Source organism: Schistocerca serialis, chromosome 2 (assembly GCF_023864345.2).
Source record: "Schistocerca serialis cubense isolate TAMUIC-IGC-003099 chromosome 2, iqSchSeri2.2, whole genome shotgun sequence".
Taxonomy (NCBI): Eukaryota; Metazoa; Arthropoda; class Insecta; order Orthoptera; family Acrididae; genus Schistocerca; species Schistocerca serialis.
In genome coordinates, this window is record NC_064639.1 from 359,341,844 (window position 1) to 359,367,578 (window position 25,735).

Below are 25,735 nucleotides of genomic sequence, written 5' to 3' on the forward strand. Positions count from 1 at the left end.
AAATATGAAGAAATTAATTTAAATCAATGCTGTATGTTTGGCTTTCTTGTTTAATAGTTTTATTTTCTGCTACATTCGTGATTAAAGCAGTAAAAATTTATAATACTGTAAGTAAAAGGTCTCCTTTTCACAAAGTGGCTCGCTTGTCGGCCGCAGTTGCGTGTCAGTGCCACCTAGGAACCTAGGTGGCACTGCTGCAGTGCCATCGCTCTATAGACTCAAGTCCCTATTACCCCGTCAGATTAGATTAGATTAGATTAATTATTCATTCCATAGACCCATAAAAGAGGGAATCCTCCTGGGTGTGGAACATGTCAGATAAACACATTACAAAAATGTAATTAGAAAAACTTGAGTTTCATTAATTTTAATGATCCTCAGTCAATAAACAGTAAAATTATGTACATGAATTAAATTTAAACTTCTAATATTTACAGGTTTAATACTTATATCTGCTTTCATTTAAGCCATTATTCAGACATTTGCTAGTTTCTTGGCTGTTACAACCAAGTATTGTCAAAAATTAAAGTAAGTTATTTATTTAAGTGATCCTCAGTTAAGAACAGTCAGATTATGTACAAGATTTAAAATTAAACTTCCACTATTTACATCTGCTTTCCATACACCCATCATTCACACAGTAGGTAGTTACTTGGCTGTTAAAACCAAGTATTGTCAAAAATTAAATTATAATAAATTTTCATTAAAATGGTCTACTGCACTTGTTGAGAAACTCATGGATGGAATAGAAGGAGTTGGCCACCAAAAATTCTTTTAAATTATGTTCAAATTGTGCCTTGTCTGAAACTAAACTCTTAATGATTGTTGGTAACTTATTGAAAATATGCGTTGCCGAATACTGGACTCCTTTCTGGGCAAGAGTAAATGATTTTAAATATTTATGTATATTGTTCTTATTCCTAGTATTGATACTTTGTACTAAGCATTTGGCTGAAAAAAAAAGAGATGTATTATTTACAACTGACTTCATTAAGGAGGAAAGTTTGTTGTAAATAATGCATCTCTTTTTCCAACTAACTGCTTAGTACACAGTATCAGGAGTTATCTTTGGATTGTTGATATGTTATGTTGATGTATATATGCAGCACGTGTGTCGTTTGTCTGTGTCCGCTATTGTAGTATGAATTAAGATCTTTCACACTTTATGTGAGATCAGAATTATGAATCGGAAATGGGCATATATATATTATGGTTTCAGCCTAATATCAGTAAAAAAACTGGCAGCAAGAAAGTGATATTTAATTTTTTTTTATGTAGCTTGTTTACAATCAGCATAGATACAAATTTCAGAAATATTGTCAGACCGGCCTAGAGCCTGGTTGGACATGCTACAGATTTGAACATGATGCATTAGATTAATGAGGGAGTCGTCGTTCCTACATAGCGAGGTAACGATTACTTGGGAGACTGTACAATTCTATATTATGCCTTTTTTTTCGTAGTAAGGGTAAAAAAAAGCATTGAAATATTTCAAGACAATCATCCCGACTCCCTTTTATCCTCAGTTATAGTGCAAACTCAATATAGAGGACAGAAACATATAATATTGCAATGCTGAACGTAATGACCGTTGTAATGGGAAAGTAATATTTGAATCGCATTTTGGTAGTGGAAAGTTCCTTGATCTTAGTAGTCGCGATTTAGTCAGAAATCATTAAATTTCAAAAGTTGAATCTTGCCGTGTTTGGTCTGTCTCGTACTTTATTGAAGCAGCCAAATCTCAACTTTTAATACATACATGATGTATAGCTATGTGGTACTAGCTGGAGGGAAATCGTCAGATGATATATGGCGGCGTCCAAAATTGAAATTTTGGTATCAACAGAATGAACATGACCATACCACATTAATTTTGTGCCATGTATGTATTGAAACAGAAAGTGAAAAGTGTTGCCCCTAATATTAGTTTCATTTGCATTCCACTTCTTGTGAATTTTAGCCCTTCTAGTTGGCCCAAAAACAGTCTGTTAAAAAGAGTGATGGAACACAACTCTTTGGAAATAGATAAGTAACTTTCAGAAACTTTAAATCAAAAAGCACTCCACAGCAGAGTGAAAATTCACTCTGGATATTGATACCTGTTTTTACCACAAATTATTCAAGCACCAGTTTGTGCAAAAATATTAATAGTTACATAATGTTTTTCTAGTAAACAAAATAATGGCACATTTGTGTGAATTTTATGTATAAGGCTGTCTTGAAAAGTGAAATTTTGTTAAAGAATCCCATGTGTTAAATATGGTGGCAAGCTATGTTTACTAATATCTCAGTCTTCATGGTATTACAGTTTCTCTGTTTTAGTGCGAATTTCAGGTACGTTAAATTTGTTGTGTAGGACCTGAGTCATATGGGATTGGATGTAGTAACTTATTTGAAACTCAATGAGAGTGTTGTGAACAGACCCAGAGAAATCCATCATTGTATACCCTTCTACCTTGTATTAAATAGTGGCGTGTTTGTGTGTGCGTGCGTGTGGCATCTGGCTTTAAGAATATATGGAAGTTTCTGTTTGTCTCCAGGAAAACTGGTTCAAGATATTGGGCTGACAGCCAGCCTCACCATGTCAGACAATCTACATGGGTGGGGGGGGGGGGGGGTTGTAGAGAAAATATTCTCTGAATTATTTTTATTCATGTCAGAAGCAAACAACATAGAACATAGATGTAGAAAAAAAGAAGAAGAGTAAAAATGTTTGACAGTTTCAGGCCACAACATGAATACAACAAGAGCACAAATGGCATCTTTTGTTAAGAATTTTATGGTGCACAAGTACTCACAGAAGCAACTATGTGAAACTTGGCCCCTATTCTCAAGACAGTCTCCAAACTGAAACCCCATTTTTAAAGATTATTCTTTTTGCTTGCGACATCAGAATGGCAAGAGCAGACCATAGACAATCTGTAATGTTGCATGTCTCATTGATTGTCCTGTGCTGTACATGACATGCTTTGTCAGCTGTAGCATAGCCCAAAGTAAGTGCAAAAGTTGCACGCTTTGTTTGCGCTTTCCGAGTTAGTCCGATCCCTTTCCACTTTTTTTTTTTTTTGCATTCGGCTTGGAGTTCACACAGGGCTTCTTCACAAACAAGGTGCACTTCAATGTAACCCTTATACATTTTGGAGTTGAGCATTGCTCTAGTGTTGTTCCTTCATTATGAAACATATGTTTGGGTTTTCAGCGGGTGTAACTCGAGCTCCTTGCTTTGATATTGTTTCTGAACTGTTGACAGCCCTCCGTTACAGTCTCAGTTTTTTTGTTTTGTTTTGGGCAACACAGTTATTGGCATAGGTAAAACCTTTAATCCTTTCATATAAAAGGTGATCTTTTGTCTACATATTGAACGAATGTGCCTTTGGGATCCCATACTGACTCTTTGGTTCCAAAACAGATTTGTTGTTAGTCATCTAAGGATAGTTTTCTTTTGTAATGCTGTAGGTTTTTTTTTTTTTAAATAAAATACAGTGATTCGCAGGTTTGTATGCTGCATTATTGCCCATGTAAATAGCTACTGTATTCATGTCTCTATCACACCCATCTGTGGATGAACGTTTGAAATGTTATGTTACATTAGAACTGTACTTTTAAATGTATATTTAAGTGTGTGTCTGCACTTGTCAATGACCTCTAGTTGAAACTGATCAGTAGTACAGAACGAGAAGACTTTTACCAACTGACCTACATGAGTAGAAATTTTTCCGTCTTTTGTCCTATGCTTCCCTTCTTAAATAAATTACCTTGCGAGGAATTTTTTGTGTGCTTTGGTAGAGAAAGTTGGTTTGGCTGTTCCATGTTCCATGAGCTTCTTCATTAATTTTATCTACTGCTGCTTCAGAGTTTGTCACATATTTGAAGCAGTTGTTCACTGAATGGGTCTTGATTGTGCCCTTTTAGTATGGCAGCTGTTGCAAATATTTTCCTTTATAAGTCTCTTGGAATAATTGTCCTTGAGCAGGTTTGTTGCAATCTACAAATAATTCCTTTTTAATAGAATTTGGAGAGAGTCAACCATTCTAAAATTTTGTTTCCTTTTGAGTCATACTTTCTGGTGTCTTATAGCAGTAAAGATATCACATATAATCAGTTTACATCATACCACAGAAAGTAGATGCTATACTGAAGTGGCAACTTGTAGCAACTAAATAGCTTCATCACAGAGAAAACTCAGTATTAACAGTAATTTAAGGTAGCACACATTAAGATACAATTAACAATAATTTACTGAAAACTACAGATAAATAACTTCAGTAAGATTATGAGGTGTAAAAAGTTTGCCAAGTTCACTAACTATGAGCACTCATCTATTCCTGAATCCAGCATGTCCAATCTCGCTCTGCTGGCAGTGACAGCATGTAAGTCTTGGCGCTGTCTGTTGATACACGTGTGCATATACTGCGACACTTTGAGACTGGAGGCACTGACTGAGTGAAACTGTGTGTCCTCTTAACTGCGCAGCCGACCGCTGTGGCCGAGCGGTTCTAGGCGCTTCAGTCCGGAACCGTGCAGCTGCTATGGTCGCAGGTTCGAATCCTGCCTCGGCATGGATGTGTGTGATGTTCTTACATTAGTTAAGTTTAAGCAGTTCAAGTCTAGGGGACTGATGACCTCAGATGTTAAGTCCCATAGTGCTAAGAGCCATTTGAACCATCTTAAATGTGTAGTTGACAGATGAATATTTATTTATGATTTATTTGCCTGATGTCATATGGAAGCAGCATGTAGTCCCATTGTGTGTGTACCATTGCATCATACCATAGGTATGGCGGATGGATAGGACCATTTGAATAACGCATGGCAAAAGCATAATATAGTCTGTTATGTACACCATGTATCTCATCCGACCTAACTTTGTGGCACCACTGTGGAAACTACCTTTGTAGTGTGATACCCTCTGCCTGTATGGGTTGATAAAAGATGGATTGTTAGGTTTCATTGTATAACAATAGAACCTGTCCATTATTTTTAGTCCTAAGTATAGTCTTATAATCACTGACATTTAGAACAGATCATCACAGACAGATATCATGTTTCTGCAGACAGTGTGAAATGTAGTTCTTAATTTGTAGGTTTCTTTACAAATTTAGCCGTAATGGCACTGAATTGTAAAAGATGATCTCACTGTCATTAATTTCTAAGAGCTTGTAGGTTTGAGTTCACAAAGATAATAGAATGAAGGAAAAAAGACAATCTATATGCCTTCATATTTGCCCCAAGTTATCTGATCTTTGGAATCCTTATGCGAAATGTATATTGGTGGCAGTAGAACCATAAATTTTCTCACTAGTGTTTCTCGAAAAGAACATCGTCTTCCTGTCAGGGACTCCCATTTGAGTTTCTGGAGCACCTCCGTAATACTAGCATTTTGATAAAACCTACTGGTAACAAATCAATTGCCCACCTCTGAGTTGATTCATTGTCTTCCTGTAATATGACCTGATGGTGATTCCAAACACTCAAGCAGTACTCGAGAATGGGTTGCAGTAGTGTTCTATACCCTGTCTCCTTTATGGATAAAATACACTTTGCTAAACTTCCCCAACAAACAGAAGTCAACAATTCATGTTCCTGCTACCGTACTCACATGCTTATTCCATTTCAGATTGCTTTGCGATGTTATGCATGGACATTTAATTGGCTGGACTGTGTCAAGCGGCACAATACTAACACTATATTCTAACATTATGAGACTTTTTTCTGCACCCATCTGCATTATCTTACATTGTTGTACATTCAGAGCAAGCTGCCATATGTCACACCAACTAGAAATTTTGTCTAAGACATCTTGTATCCTCTTAAAGTCACCCAGCTCTGGCACCTTCCCATATACCACACCATCATCAGCAAACAGCCACAGATTGCTGCTCACTGTATCCCTCAGATCATTTATGTACATGGAGAATAAAGAGCGGTTCAATCCCATGTACCAGGAGCACTTCTGATTGTATCCTTGCTTCTGATGAACACTTGCCATAGATTTTCTTGATGCAATAATTTACCAACAGCTGTATGTATAGTAGAAATTTATTTTATGAACTTCTTATATGCTACCAGTTTCGGCCTGACATTGATGACATAGAGGACAACAAACTGGGTTCTATTACACAAGAAGTCTTTGAACCACTTGCATATCTGTGAACCTATTCCGTACGCTTGAATGTTTGTTAACAGTCTGCAGCTGGGTATCACTTCAAAAGCTTTTCGAAAATCAAGAAATATGGAATCTCCGTGTTGCCTTTCATCCATGGTTTACAGGATATCGTGATAAAAAGGCAAACTGAGTTTCGCACAAGTGATGCTAAATCCATCCTGATTTGTGGACAGAAGCTTTTCCATCTCAAGGCAATTTATTCTATTTGGACTCAGAATATGTTCAAAAATTCTGTGGGAAACCAATGTTAAAGATGTTGGCCTGTAATTTTGTGGGTCTGTTCTTTTACCCTTCGTATAACTTTCCAGTCTGTTGGGACTTTGAGCAGGGTGAGAAATTGCTAATAAATGCAAGCTAAGTGAGAGGCAATGCCGTAGAGTACTCTTTGTAAAACTGAATTCGAATTCCTTCAAGACTTGGTGACTCATTTGTTTTCAACTCTTTCAGTTGCTTCTTCATGCCAGGGCTGTCTATTACTACATTCTCCGTATGGGAGCTTGTGCGATGTTCAAATAAGGTATGTTTGTGTGATCCTCCTGTGTGAATGATTTCTTAAATATGTACTTTAAAACTTCAGCTTTCCTTTTGCTGCTTCTGTTGCTACACAATACTGGTAAGCAAGTGACTGGGTAGAAGCCTTCGAGCTGCTTAGTGCTTTTATGTAGAACCATAATTTTCTCGAGTTCTCGGTAAAACTGTTTGTGGTATGACACTGTAAATTTTTATATGCTTTGCACATTGATCTTTCTACAGTTGCACAAATTTTTACTGACTTTTGCCTGTCGACATTGACACGTTCTTTTTTGAAATGAGAGTGGAACAAGTCTCTGCTTCCTCAGCATATTTCAAATTTTTTTGCTCTATCATGATGGGTCTTTTCCATACTTAATCCACATACTTTGCAGATACTACTCCAGAGTGTGATTTACTATCAGTTTTTAACTTTGCCCATAATTCCTCCTTGTCTGTTGTACTGGAACTAAATGATGTCCGTTCATTGTCTAAGTGGGATGCTGACAACTGCTTATCTGTTCTTTTAGGAAAAATACTTCCCTAGCCTTCCGGATGGGTTTGCTAACTTTAGTAACCGTTGTTACTATGATATCGTGATCGCTAATTTCCATCTGTATTGAGGCTCTTGTTAAGGCCAAGCCTGTTTTTACTGCAAGGTCTAAAATATTTCCTTTGCATGTGCACTGTTGAACTAGCTGCTAAACATAGTTTACAGGAAATGTGTACAAAACTACTTCAGAAGACTGTCTGTCAATACCACCTACAGTTAGTCCATACACATCCCAGTTTATACTTGGTAGGTTAAAGTTGTCTCCAATTAATATTGCCTGCTCTGGGTGTTTCAGTATTGCACGTTTTTTTGATTTGTTGTCTCTATGCAAGTTACGTAGCAATTATATTTATCTCTTGGGGTACATTCTGTCCCAGTATGTTAAAAATATTTGGTTGCATTAATCTTTAGTTGATACTTAGGCATAGAAGAATTGCTCAGTGATAATCATCAAGTCTTGTAATTTTTACACTCTTTGGGGAGGTTCGTCCCATATTGCTTGACTTCTGAGATGATAATACCTTCCACAAATATATTTGGTCAAAACTTGGAATAACTCAGTATATTGAGCAGAACAGTCAAGGAAGTTTCCAGGAATTGATCCTCTCTAGATCTTATGTGTAGCTCTCAATCAATGACTGCATGGCCTTTCTCTCTGTTTATGAAGTGTATAAGAGATTAAGAATGCTCTCTGGAGACAGTGGGCTCCATACATACACTTATTAACAGCACACATTGCCACTGTCAGATTCAAGTTGTTGGTGATCGTATTATTCCTTATTTTGACTGAATTTGACTTTTTGATCTTATTTTCCCTGAAGAAGAGCTTTTTGATTTCATAAATTTCCACTGACAAATTGTGAATAAAAACATTCATTAAATTGTAAGCAATACTGGCGTTATGATTTATCTTAAACATAGGTTGAAGAAAAGCAAACCCACATGGATATCATTTCCTGGTTTAGAAAAACCTTTTGTAAATGTTAACTGAAGTAGCTCTTTGAAATTCTGAAGTTATCACGCTATCTACCACTTGCACAGAAACCAGACTGCAGTTATATGAGTCAAACGACATGGAAGAGAAACAGCAGTTTAACAGGGAATGAGACAATGTTGCAGTTTATCCCCCATATTATTCGATCTGGACATAGAACAAGCGGTAAATCAAACTTGGGACTGGAATTAAAGTTCAAGGAGAATAAATAAGAAAGTCCAGTTTCTCAACTGGTCATTTGGTGTGTGATTAGGAGCCTTAAGATTTGCTTATGACATTGTAATTCTGTTGTAAGCAGCAAAGAACTTGGAAGAACAATTGAATGCAATTGATAGTGTCTTGAAATGAGGTTATAAGAAAAAAAACAGCAAAACTAAAACCAAAAGTAACAAAGTGTAGTTGAATTAAATTAGATGGTGCTAGGGGAATTAGGTTAGGAAATAAGGTATTAAAATAATTTATATTTGGGCAGCAAGAAACTGTTAATATCAGAAGTAAACAGAGTATAAAATGCAGACTGGTAATAGAAAGACAGGTGTTTTTGAAAAGTGGAAATTTGTTGACACTGAATATAAATTTTAAGTGTTAAACTATTTTTTTGAAAACATTTGTTTTTTGGTTTGGCATGATTACAGATAAGAGGTAAAGTGGGATGTTGATTGTGGTATTAGAGGTGGCAAAACTTTTACAGAATAGACTAATACTGAGAGTTGCTTGAATTAAGTGTTTGGACTAAAAACATCAACAAGAGGAAATTATAACTAACCATCTCCATGATTATTTGTTGTTTCTTATAGTAAATTTGGTTTCCATGGAGATTTTGACCAAACCCAAGTCCATCAATATAGATCTATACAGGGTTATTACAAATGATTGAAGCGATTTCACAGCTCTACAATAACTTTATTATTTGAGATATTTTCACAATGCTTTGCACACACATACAAAAACTCAAAAAGTTTTTTTAGGCATTCACAAATGTTCGATATGTGCCCCTTTAGTGATTCGGCAGACATCAAGCCGATAATCAAGTTCCTCCCACACTCGGCGCAGCATGTCCCCATCAATGAGTTCGAAAGCATCGTTGATGCGAGCTCGCATTTCTGGCACGTTTCTTGGTAGAGGAAGTTTAAACACTGAATCTTTCACATAACCCCACAGAAAGAAATCGCATGGGGTTAAGTCGGGAGAGCGTGGAGGCCAAGACATGAATTGCTGATCATGATCTCCACCACGACCGATCCATTGGTTTTCCAATCTCCTGTTTAAGAAATGCTGAACATCATGATGGAAGTGTGGTGGAGCACCATCCTGTTGAAGGATGAAGTCGGCACTGTCGGTGTCCAGTTGTGGCATGAACCAATTTTCCAGCATGTCCAGATACACGTGTCCTGTAACGTTTTTTTCGCAGAAGAAAAAGGGGCCGTAAACTTTAAACCGTGAGATTGCACAAAACACGTTAACTTTTGGTGAATTGCGAATTTGCTGCACGAATGCGTGAGGATTCTCTACCGCCCAGATTCGCACATTGTGTCTGTTCACTTCACCATTAAGAAAAAATGTTGCTTCATCACTGAAAACAAGTTTCGCACTGAACGCTTCCTCTTCCATGAGCTGTTGCAACCGCGCTGAAAATTCAAAGCGTTTGACTTTGTCATCGGGTGTCAGGGCTTGTAGCAATTGTAAATGGTAAGGCTTCTGCTTTAGCCTTTTCTGTAAGATTTTTCAAACTGTCGGCTGTGGTACGTTTAGCTCCCTGCTTGCTTTATTCGTCGATTTCCGCGGGCTACGCGTGAAACTTGCCCGCACGTGTTCAACCGTTTCTTCGCTCACTGCAGGCCGACCCGTTGATTTCCCCTTACAGAGGCATCCAGAAGCTTTAAACTGCGCATACCATCTCCGAATGGAGTTAGCAGTTGGTGGATCTTTGTTGAACTTCGTCCTGAAGTGTCGTTGCACAGTTATGACTGACTGATGTGAGTGCATTTCAAGCACAACATACGCTTTCTCGGCTCCTGTCGCCATTTTGTCTCACTGCGCTCTTGAGCGCTCTGGCGGCAGAAACCTGAAGTGCGGCTTCAGCCGAACAAAACTTTATGAGTTTTTCTACGTATCTGTAGTGTTTCGTGACCATATGTCAATGAATGGAGCTACAGTGAATTTATGAAATCGCTTCAATCATTTGTAATAGCCCTGTATTTAGCAGTGTCCCCACAGTCTGCGAGTAACTCAAAGGAGAAAAAAAAAAGGAAGATTATATCCTTATGTAGTTACCTTTTGTAATAAATCTACAGCTCCAAAAGCTGAAGTAATTCTTTTAAAAAAATTGAATTATTTACAATTTTTTGCATGGACATATCAATATGGTGGCAAGCAAATGTTATGCATATGAATCTTACTGTTACAGTTAGTTATTACAACAATCAATAATAGGTTACATGTCACAATTCAATATAATATTTACACACATTACTGTTTGCAAGGTCATTAGTTTACCGCATACCACAAATTGTAGTTTTTATGGAACCATCTTATTTATTTGTAAAAACACTTGAAAAATCATATCTCTGGCTTGTGTACACGTATGTTTTAATACGAGGGCTGTTCAAAAGTATCCAGTCTTATTTTTATTGTCAAAACAAGCAGTTGTATCGGGGCATGCATGCTTTCTCCATGTTTGGAGGCATAAGCAGGGTACATACCTGAGGGATTTTTTTTTTTATGTGTGTAAACAACCAATTACTGGCTCATCATTAACAAGTGAAAGTGTGTAAGCAGTAGTCACTGGATTTTGTGTTGTGGGCAAAATTACAGAAAAACTGGAGCAACATTATTGTGACAAATTTGGTTTTAAATTCGGCGATTCTCAAGTTGAGACAATCCACAAGATTCGACAAGTGTTTGGGCATAAAGCAATTGATACAACATGGATAAAGGAATGGTGCAACTGCTTCAAAGATGGCCACTCATCAGTGAAGAGTGAAGCACATTCAGGTAGGCCCTGAACCTCTGCAAATGAAGTTGTTATTGCTCACGTAAGGACTGTGGTGTGCAGGAGAGATGTATCACATTCGGAGAACTTGAAGACAAGGTTAAAATTGATATTGGACCCTTTCATTGTGTTTTAATGGAACATTTGCACTTCAGGAGGATCTCAGCAAAATTTGTGTCAAAGTTGCTAACAACCTAGCAGAAGAAATGTCATTTGCAGATAGCACAGGACATGCTGGGTACTCTGAACACTAATACCAACTTTTTTAACACAGTGATGACTGGTCGTGAGTCCTGGGTTTATTGGAATGACCCAGAACCAAAATTCCATTTGTTACAATTGAAGCATCAGCCATCCCCAAGACCCGAAAAAGCGAGGCTGGTCTGTAGCAACATGAAAGTTCTGTTGACTGTCTTTTTTGACTCCAGTTGTGTGGTCTATCACAAGTACACCTCAGAAGGTACTAACATCAATAAGGAGTTCTAGCAGGATGTACTGTGTCATCTTTGTGAAGCAGTGAGATGCAATCAGTTGGACTTGAGGGCAGCAGGCAGTCGTCACCTTCAGCATGATAAGCCATCCACTCTGTTTTCAATTATTCAGAGTTTTTCTGGCCAAATACAACATGGCTGTGATTTGTCAGTCTCCCTGTCCTCCTGAACTAGACCAAGTGATTTCTCACTTTTCCCTAAACCGAAAAGACAGAATGGGACCAGATTTCAGAACATGGAAGACATGCAAAATTTGATGGAGCAGGACCATGCCACACCAAAAGAGGCTTCCCAGTAATGCTTGTAGCAGTGGCAGCAGCATTTGGAGAGCTTGTAGAAGCTTAATGGGACTAGCTTGAAGCTGACTAGTGTCAAACAATTGTATCTGAATAAAGATTGATTTTATAAATAAAAGTTAGATACTTTTTGAACAGTTCTCGTACATTTGTTGACTCTTACTATGTACTTCTTTAATATTCATTGAACTAATTTTTATTTTTATTATTATTATTATTATTTTTTTAGATTTGATGTGAACATTCTCTGGTTACTAGTTTTCAAGAAATCTGGCAGCTTCTTCTGAACTGAAGTTAGCCATATGTTGAATTTATCCTGATGATTGTCAACATCTTGGCTGGAAGGTTGGCTGAAATCTCTCTTGCATGTTGTTGTAGTGAGTGTACCCTTGTTGCTTATAAATTAAGTTAAATTATTTTTTTTCTTTTTGTGCAAATATTAGTGTCTGCAATATTATTATTCGTATTTGTGTGCATTTATATTGGTTTCATAATTTACAGTGATTTTAGTGAAGTGCTACTAGAAAAGTAGACAGTTGTCCCTGCCATTATGGAAGTGGATGAGGCTTCTGATGGTAAGTAGGACAGTTATGTGTACACTTTTACTAACAGGGACTTATTTAGATGAATCTGCACGGAAAAAGTAGGGTTTAAATGGAAGAAATAAGTATCAAGGAGACTTAACTTCAGGAGGCTGATTTCAGATTGTACAAAACTGAGACAGGAACTTCATGAAATATTTGTTATCATGCTCAAGGAAACCTGCAAAACAATTGGCTATCATTTTTAAAAGATCTGCCATATTTTGTTATGCAAGTTACTTACCATAGAGTGAATGAATTGCTCTGTGAATTGTACAGATAACCCAAGTTTAAGGCAACTCGAAAATTGTAAACTGTCACATATTAACCTAAGTATCATTTTTGCCTGCACTATACTCTTCCCATAATGACAATCAAGAGGCCCCTGGGAGATTGGCTCATTGAATTTAGTGGACTGAAAGAAAGAAAATGGATTGTGATAAGCAAAAGTAGTCGTGTTCCGGCAGTGCTCGAATGCTCATTGTGCAACATGGCACTAACTAAAACACTTCCCTTCTTATTGAAGACAAATAATGAGGTACAAAAGAGCCACAGTACAAAGTGAAGTATTATTGCGATTAACAACCTGGTCTGTACTACTAGTGATAATGTTTCAAACATTGGGATGGGCCAACCATTTGGTGACTTTCAAGGAAGCTGCTGGAACAGTGTGTGGTTACTGTAATTAGCTGTGGATCTTTGAATTTCAAGGGATTAGTGAATTATTCCCCCCCATGAACCATGGACCTTGCCGTTGGTGGGGAGGCTTGCGTGCCTCAGCGATACAGATAGCCGTACCGTAGGTGCAACCACAACGGAGGGGTATCTGTTGAGAGGCCAGACAAACATGTGGTTCCTGAAGAGGGGCAGCAGCCTTTTCAGTAGTTGCAAGGGCAACAGTCTGGATGATTGACTGATCTGGCCTTGTAACAATAACCAAAACGGCCTTGCTGTGCTGGTACTGCGAACGGCTGAAAGCAAGGGGAAACTACGGCCGTAATTTTTCCCGAGGGCATGCAGCTTTACTGTATGATTACATGATGATGGCGTCCTCTTGGGTAAAATATTCCGGAGGTAAAATAGTCCCTCATTCGGATCTCCGGGCGGGGACTACTCAAGAGGATGTCGTAATCAGGAGAAAGAAAACTGGCATTCTACGGATCGGAGTGTGGAATGTCAGATCCCTTAATCGGGCAGGTAGGTTAGAAAATTTAAAAAGGGAAATGGATAGGTTGAAGTTAGATATAGTGGGAATTAGTGAAGTTCGATGGCAGGAGGAACAAGACTACTGGTCAGGTGACTACAGGGTTATAAACACAAAATGAAATAGGGGTAATGCAGGAGTAGGTTTAATAATGAATAGGAAAATAGGAATGTGGGTAAGCTACTACAAACAGCATAGTGAACGCATTATTGTGGCCAAGATAGATACGAAGCCCACACCGATTACAGTAGTACAAGTTTATATGCCAACTAGCTCTGCAGATGACGAAGAAATTGAAGAAATGTATGATGAAATAAAAGAAATTATTCAGATTGTGAAGGGAGACGAAAATTTAATAGTCATGGGTGACTGGAATTCGAGAGTAGGAAAAGGGAGAGAAGGAAACATAGTAGGTGAATATGGATTGGGGCTAAGAAATGAAAGAGGAAGCCGCCTGGTAGAATTTTGCACAGAGCACAACATAATCGTAACTAACACTTGGTTTAAGAATCATGAAAGAAAGTTGTATACATGGAAGAACTCTGGAGATACTAAAAGGTATCAGATAGATTATATAATGGTAAGACAGAGATTTAGGAACCAGGTTTTAAATTGTAAGACATTTCCAGGGGCAGATGTGGACTCTGACCACAATCTATTGGTTATGACCTGTAGATTAAAACTGAAGAAACTGCAAGAAGGTGGGAATTTAAGGAGATGGGACCTGGATAAACTAAAAGAACCAGAGGTTGTACAGAGATTCAGGGAGAGCATAAGGGAGCAATTGACAGGAATGGGGGAAAGAAATACAGTAGAAGAAGAATGGGTAGCTTTGAGGGATGAAGTAGTGAAGGCAGCAGAGGATCAAGTAGGTAAAAAGACGAGGGCTAGTAGAAATCCTTGGGTAACAGAAGAAATATTGAATTTAATTGATGAAAGGAGAAAATATAAAAATGCAGTAAGTGAAGCAGGCAAAAAGGAATACAAACGTCTCAAAAATGAGATCGACAGGAAGTGCAAAATGGCAAAGCTGGGATGGCTAGAGGACAAATGTAAGGATGTAGAGGCCTATCTCACTAGGGGTAAGATAGATACCGCCTACAGGAAAATTAAAGAGACTTTTGGAGATAGGAGAACGACTTGCATGAATATCAAGAGCTCAGATGGAAACCCAGTTCTAAGCAAAGAAGGGAAAGCAGAAAGGTGGAAGGAGTATATAGAGGGTCTATACAAGGGCGATGTACTTGAGGACAGTATTATGGAAATGGAAGAGGATGTAGATGAAGATGAAATGGGAGATATGATACTGCGTGAAGAGTTTGACAGAGCACTGAAAGACCTGAGTCGAAACAAGGCCCCGGGAGTAGACAACATCCCATTACAACTACTGACGGCCTTGGGAGAGCCAGTCCTGACAAAACTCTATCATCTGGTGAGCAACATCTATGAGACAGGTGAAATACCCTCAGACTTCAAGAAGAATATAATAATTCCAATCCCAAAGAAAGCAGGTGTTGACAGATGTGAAAATTACGGAACTATCAGTTTAATAAGTCACAGCTGCAAAATACTAACACGAATTCTTTACAGACGAATGGAAAAACTAGTAGAAGCCAACCTCGGGGAAGATTAGTTTGGATTCCGTAGAAACACTGGAACTCGTGAGGCAATACTGACCTTACGACTTATCTTAGAAGAAAGATTAAGGAAAGGCAAACCTACGTTTCTAGCATTTGTAGACTTAGAGAAAGCTTTTGACAATGTTGACTGGAATACTCTCTTTCAAATTCTAAAGGTGGCAGGGGTAAAATACAGGGAGCGAAAGGCTATTTACAAGTTGTACAGAAACCAGATGGCAGTTATAAGAGTCGAGGGATATGAAAGGGAAGCAGTGGTTGGGAAGGGAGTGAGACAGGGTTGTAGCCTCTCCCCGATGTTGTTCAATCTGTATATTGAGCAAGCAGTAAAGGAAACAAAAGAAAAATTCGGAGTAGGTATTAAAATTCATGGAGAAGAAATAAAAACTTTGAGGTTCGCCGATGACATTGTAATTCTGTCAGAGACAGCAAAGGACTTGGAAGAGCAGTTGAATGGAATGGACAGTGTCTTGAAAGGAGGATATAAGATGAACATCAACAAAAGCAAAACAAGGATAATGGAATGTATTCTAATTAAGTCGGGTGATGCTGAGGGAATTAGATTAGGAAATGAGGCACTTAAAGTAGTAAAGGAGTTTTGCTATTTGGGGAGCAAAATAACTGATGATGGTCGAAGTAGAGAGGATATAAAATGTAGGCTGGCAATGTCAAGGAAAGCGTTTCTGAAGAAGAGAAATTTGTTAACATCCAGTATTGATTTAAGTGTCAGGAAGTCATTTCTGAAAGTATTCGTATGGAGTGTAACCATGTATGGAAGTGAAACATGGACGATAAATAGTTTGGATAAGAAGAGAATAGAAGCTTTCGAAATGTGGTGCTACAGAAGAATGCTGAAGATTAGATGGGTAGATCACATAACTAATGAGGAAGTATTGAATAGGATTGGGGAGAAGAGAAGTTTGTGGCACAACTTGACCAGAAGAAGGGATCGGTTGGTAGGACATGTTCTGAGGCATCAAAGGGTCACCAATTTAGTATTGGAGGGCAGCGTGGAGGGTAAAAATCGTAGAGGGAGACCAAGAGATGAATACACTAAGCAGATTCAGAAGGATGTAGGTTGCAGTAGGTACTGGGAGATGAAAAAGCTTGCACAGGATAGAGTAGCATGGAGAGCTGCATCAAACCAGTCTCAGGACTGAAGACCACAACAACAACAACAACAACAACAACAACAGTGAATTATTTGTGTGTTCGATCATTATTGTGATCTCTTTCTATGATCATTATTGTGATCTCTTTCTATGATGTGTAATGATTCAGTTGCTTTAGAGTTATAATACATTTTTGTTAGTGAAAAATATGGCAACAAGCTGGCCATTTACATAACTGCCTTTTACATTAATCTTAACTTACCTTTATTGTTTTTTACATTTGGTGATTTATATTTAGCTTTACGCCCCATCCCCCCTCTCCCTTTCACTTCCCCCACCCACCTTCCCTGTCTGTAGTTCTGTATTATACGTATTATACTTTCAGGAACTCTTGTTTGTTGTCACATCTTGGTACAGGTCCTAGCTACCAATATCAGGTTGGTGTGGTTTGCATGGTGCTTTCTGGACATTGATGACAATATTGTTCTTTTGTGCTGTCTTCTAACCTTTGTAATGGAATTGAGATGGAATAGAACCTCTTTCATTGTTTAGGGTGGGTGCTGAGAAGCAGAGTAGGATCTTTGGTGAGCATGGTGATCTGCCAAAGTAGCAAGTTGATGTAAACTCTGTAAACAAGTTTATTAACCGTTAGACATATTTATATGCAAGGTTTGATCAGCAGATCAACTAACATCAATTGGAACCTCTTTCATGGAACCTCTTTCACATTGATTCCATCCTATTACACATACGCTTTCCACTATTGAGGGGCAAGAGCCACTAGCTTCTAACCAATATTAAACGGACTACCTTGGGTGCCGAACTCAGAGACAAGTCCAATTGTTGCCACTTGTTCTGTCATCTACTGAATCAACGGCTGCTTGACCTAACCACTAAGTCAGTGGTCACTTGGCCTAATCATTATACCACTGGTTCCTTAGCATACTTCACAGGAGACAAGTACTATTCAGCTACTTGTTATGACTAGCAAATAAGATCCACAACACTGCTATTTGAGACAAAGTCAGACTGTGCAGTACTACTCATTGGAACATAAATTAGACACTCGTAAGCTTGCTACTTGTCTGTAAGTTGTAGTTGTGCCACCAAGAGTAATACTGTCTGTCTGTGGGTGAAGTACTGCTGTTTCTTCAGTAGCTGCTGCTGTCTGCCAGTGTTGCTGGCTTCTGCCTTTGCTTCACTGACTGGTTACTGCTTGAATATTTCATTGATATTCTCACATTCTCTGATTTGATACTGCCAATAGCTGCCCTTTTATACACTTATTGAGGGTCTTTCCCACTCAGTTATGATTGCACACGATGCTCTTTATTGTCTTTCTGGCCTGCTGGAACATTCTCTCTAATAGACAAGCCTGTTAGCCTCATTTTTCACCTTCTCAGCCTTCTGACCTTCAAGTGATAATGCAATGAACACCTTTATCCAAACACATTATCTTTTCCAAATATCTTTCCCACCAACCTGTCGCCTCTCAGAGTACACAGGCCTGCACTTCTAGAGCTAAGTTGAGCAGACTAGTGTGCCACTGAGAAGCTTTCATTGGAATCTTTTCTCCTTATAATATGACATACAGATACACTATTCCTTGGTCATGACAACATAGTGGAAGGAGTTGTCAAGCAGATATTATCTATTAGAGTTTCACCTCATTGTGGTGAAAGGTCAACGATTTTTATGAGTGAATACTTCACTCCTTTCTGTGCCACACTACGGATGGATGCTGCAATTCATTCCTCCTCCTAGCATTATATTTGTGAATGCTACTGTTCATTTTTAACTGAGATTGGTTGTCGACAACCGATGTCATGATGAAGTAAATATACTGCGAGGATGCTGTCAGAACGTCCGGCTGTTTAACTAGCTGCCTAAAAAGGGTTCCAGAGTGGACACCACATGTTAACCTTATTACACATATCTGCACAACAAATACAGTGAAGTGAATGAAAATAAGAAAAATAAGTCAACTTTTTAACATCTTAATCCCCAAAGTCTGCTGTTATCCGTAATGCAGAAGCTGCAGGGCGTAGATTTTTAGATGATCCATAACACCAGACTTTCAATTCAGACTCATATAAATATAGACACCTAATAATTTACAATATTCTGTTCCAATAATAGCTTTTGTTTGAGGCGCTGTTTGTAATGATGTGGCCAGGCCTTGTGCCATACCAATTTGCAGACTGTATTATGTTAAATAAGTCTATTGAAAGTCCATTTGCAGAAAACCAGTTAATAATACTCAAGAAGATTGTATTTACATTTTTAAATGTTACTGTTTCTCCAAGTTACATTGTGTGGAGCAGGCCAGTAATGTTCCTATACTCAACATACAGCTCCTAAGTTAATGTTCAGCTCTATCCTATTTTCAACTAAGTTCAGGAAAACCACAATGATTTACTGAAATCAAGTAGCTTCACTTAAAGTTCAGAACACAATGGAAAGATGTCAAGTCCTCATAGTCAGCATCCAAGAATAATTCAACTCAATGCATGATATACAGGATAGCCCGTACTGCTGCAAACTGAAATGTATAACTGATCTGTAACTTGTGCTAAATTCTATCAGTCCAGCATCTTTCAACTGGAATTTATGAAGTATTGTGGCCAAACTTTTACTGTCACAGGTTCCTCCATATAATACTTGTGATACTAGTCTTTCTTGTTGTCCACAAGTTATATAAAACATGTGTAAATCGATAAATGCAAAACTATAGTATCTATACTATTGTTGCTATGTGTCAGGCTGCATTTCATGCTGTTATGTGTGCCTCCACTTTCAATTAGTTATGAGTTAATGGCCTAACTTTGTTACAGTGTACCACATTGGATGGTTAAAGTCTTTCAGGATGAGCTCATTTCAGAAATGTTAATTGTAGGGCTGGACAACAGGTTGGTGGATCCTATCCAAACCTGCACATCCCTCAAATTACCCCTCAACAGCAACAAGAAGAGCTCAACATCCTTACAAATACCAGCTTGAAACATGACTGACCTATCTATTGGCTGAACCTATAAGATGTGCATTGGTAAAGTCTTAGACACAAAATGTGGCCAAAGCAGAGTCCAAGTCTGTATCATTGAATTAAGGCACCAATTGAACACTTGCCCCTATATCCAGCCATCTGCACAATCTTGTAGCACTGTAGGCTGTGGAAATGTCTGTAGGAAGTGTTGCTTCTGCTAAAAGTGTAGCAATGCTTTATCTGCTTGTGGTCTAACAGTAAATGTCACACAATGCAGACACAAAGCCAAGAGTTCAAATCCACTCCTTCTTTTATTTTTTAAACCACAGTTTGCTGCCTTCTAAAGGTGTTGGTCTGATGGAGCTCCAAAAATAATTTTCTTCACTCTCAAACACACCAGTAAGAGCAAAACTTATTAGAAACATTTCTGTGAAAGAGCCTGTGGCTGCATCAGGATCAGAAGAGTTTATGCTTGAGATTTTCTTCACTGTAAGGTGCTCACTGCCCACCAACTGGCTTAAGCCAGCTGCAATCCAGCAAGGTGATTGTAGTATGGTATGCAGTGCATGTCTTGGACATATTTCTACTCTTGCATTGGTAAGCATAAAATTGTTTGTTGTTGTAGTTTCATTTTCTGCGCAAAATAACTTTGATAAACCAAATGAACATCATGTAGTAATACAACACATGAGGGCTTCTGTGCATCAGAAAAGGATTTTTTTGATTGAAGAAAGATCATTCTGTGCAAATGATTTTCCACATTCAAGAAGTCTCAACAAATGATATATGTAATGAACTGTTACCATTTAACATTGGGGTGACATTTACATTCAAAAGGCAAGCTCCAGAAGTTGGGTGTTGGAGTACTGCATGCGCTAATTCAAGGCAACAAACATTAAAGGAATGCCTATTAATATATTTTTGCTTGAATGTCATCATTTCACTCATTGAGGATTCCTGTGCAACATTGTTCATGGTGATGAGTTGTGATGTCTTTATGTTAACTTCTTAAGAAGAAATTGATGATGGAGCACTAACAAGAGAGATCTCCTCGAGCAGTAGGCAGTGTGAACAGGTAATATTTTGTATCAGATGGTACTAAATGGGTGTTGTACACTGCAGACTTCTCACCAAGGGTGTGCTCACCACAGCTTGTGTTTCTTGCCAACAACTCTGACACCTTTCAGTTACAGTATATGAAAAAGAACCAACAAAACTATTTTAAGTGTTATTACTACACAATAATGTGTTCTGCTAACTTCACAAACAAAACTATTCACAGGAAGTCGTCCCTCACACAATTACTCTGGTTATCTTACACCTTCAGGGTTTGCCTTTCACACTACATATCAATGAGTCACCAAGAAAATTCCTTTTCTGTCAAAAATGCATTCAAATCTGACTTCGATATCCCCAGCTCCAAACAAGTAGGTTTCTATAGGCATGGAATCTGCAAACTACATGAGCATTGCATGTTGTTTAGATATGTTGGAGAATATGTAGTTGATGATTAATTTCTGTCGTATGTTTACTGTTGTTTTCAACAAAATAATGGAAAAGTGCTGTTAAAATATGCACAGTACTGATAAAATGAGTTACAACTTGCCGCTGTAACCTTCTGATTAAGTATATTTTAATAAAACTTAAAAGTACCTGTAACATGAGTGTGCCTAAACCGCCATGAATTAGTAAGATGTTATGTATTTTGAACTTCACCTGTGTTCTGTCATGCTCAAGCAGCATGGAAATTTGACACTTGGAAGAGATGCACAAGGAAGCCCAGTTAATAAATTATTTAGTGCCACACTGTCACAAATAATCAACTGTGAGGAACCACAATTTTTTTTTCTTACATTATGGAGTGCTGAAGTAATGAGAGGACTTCTGATGGAGATTCTTCGTCTTCTCCTCTTTCTTCTTCTTTCTCAGCACTACAGCCCTTGATGGGCCTTGGCCTCCTCCATAGTCTTCTTCCATATCTCTGTTTTTCTCTTCCATCCTCGTATCTCCATCTTGGTATGGTCAGCCAGTTCGTTGTTGAGCCATCTAGTTTTGGTCGGCCATTCCTTCTGGTGAAATAATTCTTGTTTCATTCTGTTCCTTTACTTCTTCTATATCTTGAAAATTTGGTATCAGCCATTCTGTTTTCTATTTATTACATATCCTATCAGCATTAGACCTTAATTGTTTATAAACCTTTACATTTCTTCTTGTCTCCCTCTGTAGCATTCTCAGTCTTGCTGTATTTTTAGTCTTGTGCTAGTTTATATTAGTTATCAAACCATCCATTCCTTTCCTTTTTTCTTATTCCAGTTGTTTCTTCTGTTGGCTCTTCACCACTTTCTGCATTCTGTTCTATCTATCTTGATTTACCATTGTTTCTTCACCAGCTATCAGGGTGTTTATGTGGTATGTTTTTACAGTTTCGATATAATTCAGTTTTTCTGTGTTCCAATTTGCTATTTTACCATTCCAGTTTTAAATATTACAGCTTACTTCTCTCTCACAATAGTTTTTACAGCACAGTTGTTTGAACCGCAGTTTGGATTCTTGCAGCTCCTTACACGTGGAATATCTTGCTTTCACTAACACATGGTCTGTTTTGTAAACTACTTGATTCCATGTTCCAGCTAAGTATTCTTTTCTGTGGAAAACAAGCACTCAGTGAGTAAATTATTGCTAGTACCAAACTGACATAAATGCAGCTCCATTCTCATTACTTTCCTCATGTAAAGTGTTTCTCCCTGGTAGCTTTCCACATTCAGTTTGCTCGACTGTGCATTGAAGTCTACCAAAACTAACAGTAGGTCACGGTTTTCATGTACATTCAAGGTCTTTGTAGAATTGTTCTTTTATTAGGTCTTCATAGAACTGTCCTTTTATTCCTCCTCCTCGTTCTTCTTCTTTTTCTTCTGCCTATGTTGGTGCATGTGCGATTATTATCATTATATTCCTGAATTTCCCTTTTATTCACAGTCTGCTGAACCATTCTAAGTCTGTAGTGGTCAAAAAACACGTTGACTACTCATAATTTTTACAGTATAATCATTGAAGATGCTCCAAAAATGTGAATCATGTTTCATTAGTGAATTCTTCAGTTTTCAGTTCTTTTAAAATAGAAAAACGAAAGTAATTGTGACAGGCATTGATTTATGATGTTAAGTTTACAGTTGGTGCAGCTGAGTATTATTTTTAAATACACTCTGGGCTCTAAACCTAGATACAGAAACAGGAATAAAACTCATTGACATGTACTTTTGGTATTCTGGCCCTCTGTGCATGCTTGTTTAAGACACGAGCTGGGAGTCAGTCCTGAGCCTGCTCGAGGAACACACTGGCTGGAAAAACAAATTCTTACTGCTGTTAGAATAACTGAAACACAGCAACAGTGAGAATGTGTTTGGAAATTCTGTGACAGTTGAATTAGTTCCTGGATGGCACAGAATTATCCTGCTAAAGTTACTTGATATTTCCTTGTCATTTCCACTGAATAATCTGAGAGATTATCACTTAAGATGTGATATCAGATTATCAGTTTATGGTTTAAAGTCCTTGGAGGTTGTTACACCTGGAAATTGCAACTTATCTTGTCTTTCACATTGCAATTTATGTGTACTTGACAGCTCTGGGCAATAAGAGACAGACAAGTGCGGCAAGTCTGTGCTAGCTATGAGGTAAAGGGTTGTGCTGTAAAGTGAAGGCTGCATTAGTAGCTCTCAGTGTAGGCCACTTTTTTTACCTATTCTGTGACAGATCTATAACAGCCAGATCCAAAATCAATAAGGCAGCTTCTCCATTCACAGTTGATAGTGCCTTTTTCTGTCTCTGCTGACATAATTTTTGGTTTTTGTGAATACACAATGTTATTTATGAAATTGTGGCACTAAATAATTTATTAACTGGGTTTCTTCATGCAGCCACTTAAACTGTCTAATTTCCACATTACTTGAGTATGACAGAGGAGAGCAGGTAACCACAGACCATTTTGAAGTCCAAAGTGTGCAACGTTGTAATAATTCATGCTGGTTTAGGCTTTTGTAAGAAGGTTATGGTGGTAAGTTGTAATTCATTTGTATTAGTTCAGTACATAATTTAACTGCATTCTCCCATTAGTTTTTTGATATACACACACACACACACACACACACACACACACACACACACACACACACACTCTCTCTCTCCAACAAATCTAAATTGTGTGAAATGCTCAGGCAGTTTACCGATTCCGTGCCTATGGAAACCTACTTGTTCGGAGTTGAGGATGTCAAGCCAGGTTTGAAGTGTATTTTCCTCTGAAAAGGAATTTTCTTGGTGGTTATCTGATATGGAGTGTGAGAGGTAAAAACACCTGAAGGCATAAGATAAGCAGTATAAATGTGTGAGGGATGACTTCCTCTGAATAGTTTTGCTTGTGATGTCAGCAGAATGTGTGATTGTATAGTAGTAACACTTGAAATAGTTTTGGTGATCGTTTTTTTATATAGTACAACTGAAAGTTGCCTTAGCGGTTAGCAACAAATGCCAGCTGCAATGGACACGTGCCTGGGGAGGAGATTGCATTGCATGATACCCATTTTGTGCCACCAGATGCAAAATATTACTCATTCACACAGCCTGTTGTTTAAGAAGATGTCTTTTGTTAGGACTCTGTCATTAATTTCTTCTTAAGAAGTTAGCATAAAGACATCACAACTCATCACCAATAACAGTGTTACATAGGAATCCTCAGTGAATGAACTGATGACTTTCAAGTAAAAACATTTTAGTAGTCATCCATTTAATTTTTATTCCTTTAATTAAAGCATACTGTCCTCCTACATCCAACTTATGAACCTTACCTATTGAATGCAGCTGTCACGTGAATGTTCAGTTGTCACAGATCATTACATAAGTCAGTTATTGAGACTTCCTAAATGTGGAAAATCATTCTTATAGAATGATCTTTCTTGAACAAGAAAATCCGTTTCAGATATAAGTTGTTGTATAGCACTTGCCCATATTCGATACAAGTGATTTGAGCAGCTTCCATTGCCTGAATCCTTCTGTTAAATTCAAAGTAAACAGTGTTTCATAAATGTTAGACCTTTTTATTTGTGATGCTATTTTATAACACTTAAACAACTTTCATAAGACTAAGGTATGCGAAATGCAACCAATAACTGCGAGACTTGATAAATACACTCATAGCAACCTGTGTGTGTTGTGTACTGCACAATGTTACTCGGTTTATCAAAGTTATTTTGCATGTAAAATTGAAACGTAACAATAATTTAATGCTTTCCAATGTGAGAACAGATTGCCTGCTGTGCTGTGCTGCAATCACATAGTTGGATGGTGGCTGGCACCAGGCAGCTGGTGGGTGGTGGCCACTGTAGTGTGGGGAAACTCTCAAGCATAAACTGTTGTATTCTTGATGCAGCTATGAGCTCTTCACAGAAATATTTCTGGATGGAAGGTTTTGCCATTACTGACAGGTTAGAAAGTGAAGAAAACTGTCTTTGAGTTCCATCAGTTTGATACCTGCAGCATACAGCCGAAATGCAGTTTAAGTAATAAAGGAAGTAGTGGCCTTGGAGTTGTGATGTTTTGGTCTTGGAGTCTTGATGTTTTGTCTACAATTTGCGATGTTTACCACTGGTCCAAGGGCAGATCATGACTATCACATCAAGCAGAAGACAACACTTCCTCCACACACTTCCACATCCTATGGTGTTGAGAGGTCATGCAGATATCCAGACTTAAATTCTAAGGGACGGGCGGTTTTACTGACACCTTAAATGAATGACTTGGTTTCTGTAGCTGGCTGGCAAGTGACTGCAAGATAGATTCTTCCCATGTGTTATATTTTTTACGCCCATAAATAATCAGCTTTCTTCCCTCTAATTTTTACCTTATTTTCAATGTATCCACTAGCATACGACACTTACATGATAATTCAATACCTCATTTAGACTTAATGCCACTTGAATTTATTGTTCAGATTATTATTTTGGTTATTCTGTATGCAGTGTTGTAATTACTTTTCATTAAAACACTCATAACCTGAAAATATAATTAATTGATATCAGTAAAACAGTTTGCAACATGAGAAACTGTATGAACTAATCAGTATATTTGAGAAAGGTGACTTACACCATTCAAAAACTAAATATTCCAACTTTCCAGTTATATATTTTAAGTTACCAGGAACTAATTATCTTCTGAAATAATTAA

At 37.9% G+C, this 25,735-nt stretch overlaps 1 protein-coding gene across 4 annotated transcripts in view; it reads left to right on the forward strand.

The window, feature by feature from the left end:
- The first annotated feature begins 1,089 nt into the window (after positions 1 to 1,089).
- The window catches only part of LOC126457173 (tRNA (adenine(58)-N(1))-methyltransferase non-catalytic subunit TRM6), a 43,235-nt gene continuing 18,589 nt past the window's right edge, over positions 1,090 to 25,735 (forward strand). Inside the window, exons 1-3 of one of the 4 annotated variants that reach the window (XM_050093256.1) lie at positions 1,090 to 1,409; positions 12,232 to 12,379; positions 12,504 to 12,577. In XM_050093256.1, the coding sequence (XP_049949213.1) occupies positions 12,553 to 12,577 (25 nt within the window). In that variant the 5' untranslated portion in view covers positions 1,090 to 1,409; positions 12,232 to 12,379; positions 12,504 to 12,552. The remainder of the gene's footprint in view (positions 1,410 to 12,231; positions 12,380 to 12,503; positions 12,578 to 25,735) is intronic. The other 3 variants (XM_050093258.1, XM_050093257.1, XM_050093259.1) reach the window with 3 other exon arrangements.